This window comes from Sander lucioperca, chromosome 6 (genome assembly GCF_008315115.2).
Source record: "Sander lucioperca isolate FBNREF2018 chromosome 6, SLUC_FBN_1.2, whole genome shotgun sequence".
Lineage (NCBI taxonomy): Eukaryota > Metazoa > Chordata > Actinopteri > Perciformes > Percidae > Sander > Sander lucioperca.
Window position 1 is genome coordinate 33647864 of NC_050178.1, and position 7945 is coordinate 33655808.

At 38.6% G+C, this 7945-nt stretch overlaps 1 protein-coding gene across 6 annotated transcripts in view; it reads left to right on the forward strand.

Annotated features, from left to right (window-relative positions):
- acap3b (ArfGAP with coiled-coil, ankyrin repeat and PH domains 3b) overlaps positions 1–7203 on the forward strand; it is a 58369-nt gene extending 51166 nt beyond the window's left edge. For 4 of the 6 annotated variants that reach the window (XM_031323815.2, XM_036002120.1, XM_031323809.2 and 1 more), the window contains exons 23-26: positions 302–412; positions 1184–1245; positions 4610–4659; positions 6341–7203. In XM_031323815.2, the coding sequence (XP_031179675.1) occupies positions 302–412; positions 1184–1245; positions 4610–4659; positions 6341–6409 (292 nt within the window). In that variant the 3' untranslated portion in view covers positions 6410–7203. Of the gene's footprint in view, positions 1–301; positions 413–1183; positions 1930–4609; positions 4660–6340 lie in introns of those variants that run through there. The other 2 variants (XR_004897601.1, XM_031323828.2) reach the window with 2 other exon arrangements.
- The last annotated feature ends 742 nt before the right edge of the window (positions 7204–7945 follow it).

Consider the following 7945-nt stretch of genomic DNA (forward strand, 5'->3'; position numbering starts at 1 on the left):
TTGTTATCAACTGGTATTGCTAACAATAGCTAACCGGGCTAGAGCTAATGAAAACAATGAAAATCCGACTTTTAAATGGAACGCATTGAACTCCGGTATGACGTCATTCCCAGTTCCGGCTTCCGAGTTCCGAGGTAAATAGAACGCGGCATAAAGCATGGAGTAGAAAGATAAACGCATGATAAAAAAGGTAGTTAGTTTGCCTAACTAGGCATCCATCCACACCCATCAGTTTATATGGTGGTGTCTGTCACTCTGTATTCAACTCTTTTTTTTTCTGTCTGCGTCTTGTTTTGTACAGTCAAGTGTGTCTGTTCCTGAAGAGAGGAGCATCACAGACGGAGGTGGACGAGCAGGGTCATGACCCCCTAAGCATCGCTGTCCAGGCTGCCAACGCAGACATCGTCACCCTGTGAGTGATCCTAATTCTTTTTATAACAAAGCTACTTATGAACAACTTCCTAATACACATGTATACATTGCTGGTTGAAATAACTCATTGGCTAATCATAAGTAGCTGATCCTTTGTTCCAACAAGTAACAAGCTGCCCCCAACACCATTTCATTTAATTAAGTCAAATGGGGCGTGACTTTTGTTGGATTAACCCCATGTTTTGAAATTGGAAATCTGACATTCTGGTTTTTCAGATATTAAAGTTAACATTCCATGTTAGCAATAACACACACTAAAGCATTAGACTGCTTGGAACGCACTAAAAATGATAAAACAAACGAAATAATCTTCACTTAAAGTATTCTAACTGGAGCTTTCAACTGAGATGTGGTTGAAAGCCCTGGAAGTTATAGAACAAACCTGCACATTTAAAGATCTAAAAGTTGTTAAATAGGATTGAATTATGTTTTAATTATGAAGGGTGATGGTTAATTGTCTAAATTGTATTCCTCATTGTTGTCTTTACTCTCTCTTTTTTCTCCCTCCCTCCTTCCCTCCCTCCCTCCTCTCGTCCTCTTCTCTCCATTGGGGTTTATCTTTATCACCTCACCACATTTCCATTCTCATGGTCTCATCCCACCTTAACATCTTAATCTTTTCATTCCCTATTCCTTTTTCACCTGCCTCCCGTCCTCTTACTATCCCATTTCTCATTTCTACTTCCATGCGTGTCCCCTCTTTTCTATCACTTGTCTCCCTCTGCCTATGTCGTTTTCTTCTCTCCTCCAGATTGCGTCTTGCCCGGATGAATGAGGAGATGCGAGAGGCGGAGGCTCCCTTGGGTCAACCAGGTCAATATCCCAGCAGCAGCCCCACTGAGCAGCAGTATAGGAAGTGCATCCAGGAATTCATCTGCCTCACCATAGAAGAGTGCTAGTGGTCACTTCTGTATCCAGGAGCAAAGCTTGTGCTCTCTCTCTCTCTATATATATATTTATATATATATATATATATATATATACACAGTATATTCCTCTTGAATGGGAACCTAAATAATTGTGTAGACTAAGTTGCCCGTTGACACTGATCTCAAGTCTGTTACTTACATAGATCTAGGTTTACAGGCAACTTCTTAGGAGTGTCTGAGGAGAGAGGAGTGTACCACTTGCGCAATATGGGGGTGCGTTGTGTTATAGGGAACCCCTGATGGACCTTTTTAACTCTACTGACAATACAGTCACCACCTCCATTTTTCTGCATCACCACTATGTTTCTGCTTGCCATTACTCTGCAACACCCATGCTATGCTAGCTACATGACACAGTAAAAATGACATCTGCTTCTTGGTGTTTTGCTAACAGGGTTATCCTCTAACTTATCATAATGTGGTGTAACCTCTGTTGTGGGGGTGTGAGTTTACTGTTGCCTAACAGCTCTTACCTCTGAAGACTCTCGCTGCATTAATCCCCCTACACTTTATATCTATCCAGACCATCTGTGACATTCATCTTACCCATCTCTTCTTAATTGGAGATGTACTTTAGACTTGGTCTAAAGTTGAATCTAATCTAAATATACGTACTTAGAAGTTATATGGGTAATCTTTAAACTATGTGCTGTGGCGTGAGGTGAAAAAATGGTATTTGTTCCATTACGTAAAGAAAAAGAGTAACTGACAAGCTGCAGTAGAGGCAGGGTAGTTTACTTTGTATAAAGAGGGATCAGGAAGGGAAATCTAATGTAAAACTGTGACAAAAATACTGAAGGGCTTGTGGAGAAGAGACCCTTGCCTGCTTTGTAAGATACTTTGTGAGCGAGTGAGTGAGTGAGCGAGTGGGTGAGTGAGTGAGTGAGTGGACAGTAGAGTATATGAGTGATGGTGTGTCAAAGAATACTGAGAGACAGAGTTAAATAATATGATATGATACATTATGTAAAGTTAAAAAAACTGCACTTTTCCCATCTACAATATTATAATTTTTCATTCAGTTAGTTTTTACATTGTTCTTGTCTTGTCAAGTTACTGTCTATCTATCTATTTTCTATTCTATCTTTTTATTTATGTTTATCTTCCCCAGAGGACCAGTGCAATGCATTCTTGGGTGCAGTTTAAATCTGCATTTCTGTTAATGATTGTCTTTTTAATCTGAAAGCATTACTTGGAATTCATGACAGGAAGTCTTTAGATTACATTATGTATTAGCACTCATAAAAGACATTTTGCATTCACTTTCCCTTTGGAACGGCCTTACATTGCTATAATTATTGGCATTCAAACACACCACTGAAAGAGATTTTAGTAGCTTATCTGTGGAAGTTGTAGTTACAATGTACCATTTTTTCAAATGAATTGCAGTCATTTGTTGTTTACTATGTGAGGATGAGGACGTATTGTGATGTGCAGACAAAGCAGAGCAGCAAGAAGTGAGGGAGTATATAAAACTGGATTTATGTCTCACTCTTAAACAACTCGTCTGTTCACTTCCTTAAAAAAAAAACAAATGTGAATCATCACACCTTCATTTTGTTGTAAATAATAATCCACGTTACAGTATCTGTGGTGAGATAAAGGAGCACATTTCTTTAGAACAGTTTAAATACTTCTGGGGTAAAAGGACTTGTATATCTGGCTTCCCTCACTGGCCAATGCTTGCCGTATTCTCTGCATGCTTTGCCAGAATTGATTTTGGGAGGTTCAACATTGTTTGTATTCTGAGCATGATAAAATATTTTCCTATGGTTTGATCACGCCGTGCAGTGCAGTCCTGTGAAATAAGCATGTACCACCATAACCCCTCTGGTGTCAGAAATGTCTTACTTTTTGCACCTCTGTGCCATTCTTCCATCCACAGACCAAACCTGTGGTGACTTCCTCATTCCTCTCTTTTTTTGGTTTCCACAAAAGCTTACAAATAGTCATTTTATTTTGTAATGTTGTGGTTTATTTTTCTTTGCCAAAGACTTTTTAAAGGGAAAGTGTCTGACATTGTTGTATGATATCACCGTTTTTTTTGTTTTTTTAACTGAAACTGTTCAGAGTAGATACAGCATAGTTTTGCCATGCTTTGTGAAGTGACAGAGTGGTAGAAACACTGTTGGTGAACTCACATGTTGATAAGAGGTTGAAGAAATGTGACAGAGATTTTGATACGGCAGGTGCTGATCTGCAATAGTTCAATGTACTGCAAGTAGAACCAGGTGATGTGAAGCTACTGTGACCAAACTGTTTAGAGCCCTCGCTCTAGAAGAAGTATTAAATGTTGTGTCTATTGTGTGTATTGACATAGGAGTGGTTAAAGGTGCTGTTCAAAGCAAACCTGCTGTAAATAGTACACTTGTGTATTTCAACTTAATGCCAACTTCCTGCCTCTCAGCATTCTATCACGGATCCTGACTGTCTGATCTGGTTTATGTTTTTATTTTTATTTTCTTACAAAAAACAACCTTGGAGGCGTTCTTCTGTTCACTGACGTTTGGATATCTTTGGAATACTTTCTTCCTTGTCTTTAAAAGCACTGAGGGGAAAAAAAGAAAACAAAATGCATACAATAAATCTGAGAAACTCTTGATGAACTAACCCTGCTTCCTGCTTGTTGCTCTCATTTCTGTTTCCTGTCTCATCACTTATGCATAACATTCTCTCAACATTGCAGCAATATGTTTGAAAAGGTCTACAGAAAATAGTTGCTCTAATGATCAATTGATAAAACGCGTATTGTTTTAATTTGAAGAAATACAGTATAGCTATGTAGAAATGTTGTCAGATGTTGGGAGAATGCTATTGTTTTTGACAATCTGGTCTGGTATGTCTTTTGGTCTATAACAAACTTTTGGGTAGCACTTGGCTTATTCAGAGCAATGGTTTCCTTCATGATAACAAATACAGTATAAAGGAGGTATACACTTGGACATCTCCAGACTGCCAAGTCAATGTCAACACACTTTTTAAAGATCACTTCAGTGTTTAGGGTCTTATGTGTTTCAAATAGTATCTCAGTTTCTAGCCTGCAGCAGCAACAACATGCCTTGAATAACTCAGTGTCTCCAGTGTTTAAAACATTTATCATATTTCACAAGCATTGTTACACCATCACAGAAATGTTTTTCTCACATGCCAGAAATGTCTAATTGCTCGGTTTACCCCTCAGGCAAACAGCACATGTCCACTTGAGGAAATAAACACTGATTGACATGTCATTGCTTTTGTTACCACAGGGGTTGCCACGGGCAGCGGGAGAGTTAAATCCAAGGATGTTCGGGATAGAGTGAGTGAAGCATCCTGGGCCGTCTTACTAAGGGAGTAGTGTGATACCGTGATTCTCTCTGCTCTGGTGGCTGTGGGTTTTCTATTGCACACACACTCTCTGGGGAAATATTTGCAGCTTTCTTGATGTTGGGAACTTTTTTAGTCTCCTGGAGAGCATTGAGCCATTCAGTACACAGAAATCTTCTGTGGAGGTGTATTGTTTCTAGAACCCAGAATAATGCAGCATTCACGTACATTTGGAAATATGTAGTGTACACTCCCAAAATGTTCAAACATTCAATGTATATATACAAAGACAATGGGTAAGTACAGTACACTTCATATTATGAAATGTGAATTAGTATATTAAGCACATAAATCCAGGTATAACTTGGTTGTGACTTGATTATGTACGAAAGGAAAAAGGATCCCAGGAGTATGTGGGAGTGAAATGGACAGGATGCTCACCGCTCTTTTCCTGCAAGTTCCTGATTTTCTGTTCTGCAAACTAACCAAGACTCCCAGAGAAGGGGAAGCATTTACTTAGTTAAACAAAAGATGCTTTATAGAAGAAAGAGTAACTTATAGCACTGTACCTGAAGGAATGGCTGTCTAGGTACCACCTAGGTCAGGGCTGTAGTACTTGAGTCCGGACTCAAGACGCTTTTCTGTTGTCTGGGACTCGTCTTGGATTCGTTGGTATTTGAACTCGGACTTGACTCAGCCATTGGACTCGCCAAATATTGTAGTTGGTCTCAACTGAGTCCAGCACTATATGATTTTGTTCTAAAGTAACTTCCTCCTTCAAAACAAAACCATAGATGAAGCGCGCTCGTTCAGAAAACAGGTATTAGTTTAATTCAAAATCCATCTAGAACGGGCACCGAGATTGGTCGCCTGGTATACACCTGGCTGCATCATATACAGTAGGCTACCTTAATCATCAGGTATCAATCATTTTCATTTTGGCCACAGACACAATGTCAGTGAGCACTTTGTAGTATGAATTCTTCAGGACAAGTAATAAGTTCAAGAATGGAAACATTTCCATCTTATATTTTAAGTAAATAATATGGCCTAATCTGATCCTATAGTGTGTTACTCTGCACTTGCTTTTTGATTATTACAAATAATAAAGAAAAATTATCATCTTAAAATAGAAAATCTACTGTCTCTCACATCACATAAATTATAAACAGGTAAGTAAGTGGTCTTGAAGAGGATTCTTTTTTTTCTGTCTCGGTATTGACTGTCTCTCATTTGGACTCGGTCTTGACTTGGACTCAAACATTCTTGGACTCAGCCTTGACTTGGACTTGAACCTCTTTGGACTTGGTCTTGACTCGGTTTTGACTAGTCCTGGTCTTGGACTTGTCTACAGCCCTGACCTAGGTGGACTGAGGAACTTTCCTCGATCTTGAGGCCATGCTTTTGGGGGCTTTGTTCTTTCATGAAGAGGTTTATCTGCTCTATCTTTCTTCATGAATGGTGAAAAGTGGTTATTGGAGATTGCCATATTTGCTGGCTTATTGCCTTTATGTCATGTTGTCATTAAACAAGTGTGGGTGTGTTACTCACTGGTGTTAGAGGTAGGCCTAAGCAAAAACCAGCACATTGGTTAGGCCTACTGCAGTCTCCACAGTGCCCTGCAGTGGGACAAAGCCCCCACCCCTATTTGACTTTAGTATTCCCTGTTGCAGGTGACATCTACTGTGTTGGTGTCTTTCGCGAGTTTTCTCTCCTCGCATCTCTCCAGCCCGAGAAGTTGAGGAGAAGGAGCATACAGTTCAGTCGTTGCAAGAAGCCACAGTGACCACCGACCACGTTTCAGTCACTTCGGAATCAAGAGGGAGGCAGCCACATGCCATTAAAAAGACGCTTTGATGCTGGGGAGTGAGTGCTGCGGGTGTAAGAAAATGAAAACCCTGCAAGCAGTTAAATAGGCTGTACTCAATATTCAGAGCATTAATATAAAAGTAGACAAATATTTTCTCTGTAAAGACATAGTGGAGTAATGGTGTCCTGAGCAGAGAATGAAGTCACACTCCCTCTGTGTGTTTTAATCCGAGCTTCTCTGTTCTTTGTTTTGATAGCCGGTACAGCCGCGAGTTTCAGTATTGACCAGTATTGACGAGCTAGGAACAGTCTGTGAGATCCATGTGGAGGCAATTCCAAACCACTTTTTTTATCTGAATATGGAGTACAGCCCCTTTGAAGCTATTTTATAGCAGGCTTGTAATTGTTCTCAATTGCTCTTGTAAATATGTTTAGTCAAGGTCATGATAATAAACCTTGTCATGTCAAAATGTTATATGGTTCAAACAGTTCCTTTGCACAGGTGTTGTTGATATCTTGTTAGATTTTGGATATCGTAATGTCGCTATATGACACAAGTGTTGTCTCTTCCTGGTTTTAACGGTTGCATTACAGCAAAGTGATGTAGTTTTCTGAACTTACCAGACTGTTCTAGCTGTTTTCCTGCTGTTTTGATTTTTTTCCATATCGCCCAGCTCTAATCTCCAGGCCCAAGCCAAAATAACCCTGGTATATTTTTTAGACATAGGAAAAGCATGTTGCACTAACACAAAAATCACTTCCGGGTAGACAAATGACTGATGATTTCTGCTGTGCTTATTTTCTCTACTGTGTTGCTTTGCTAGCATCTAAGATAAATCTGGATTCAATGATGTACAATTTAAGACATTAATAAATATATTAATATATCACTGTTGTATCTCTTGTCTGTCTGATTTTAACTACCTGCTATATGCCATAATACTGAATCTATTTGGAGTTCTGCATAAAAAATATTGCTTAATGTAGTAGCCTAAGTTCTTACATATTAAGTTCAGGCAACATTTTAAAAATACAATTATTTTCTGCAATAGCCTATAAATGCACAATTGAGATCATCTTCATGGTTAAACGCATGATTTGTTCTCGGAGCTATAATAATCTATAATATTTTTGTTTTGTTTTATTTTCGTTCATTCTAGACAGGCACAGTTGTCTTATCAGAATCAGAAAAGCTTTATTGCCAAGTACTTTTTTTTTTACACATACAAGGAATTTGTTTTGGTGTTGTAGGTGCATGTCACACATTCTCTAAAATAAGAGGTTAAACTGAACAAAAAAAAATATATATATATATATATATATATATATATATATATATATATATATATATATATATATATACACACACACAGTATGTATTAAAAATAAGATAATTAAAATTAAAATTAAAAGTGCAGTACAGCAGATTGAGTACAGTGGCATGTAGAGCCAGAGGTGGAGTGTGGAGA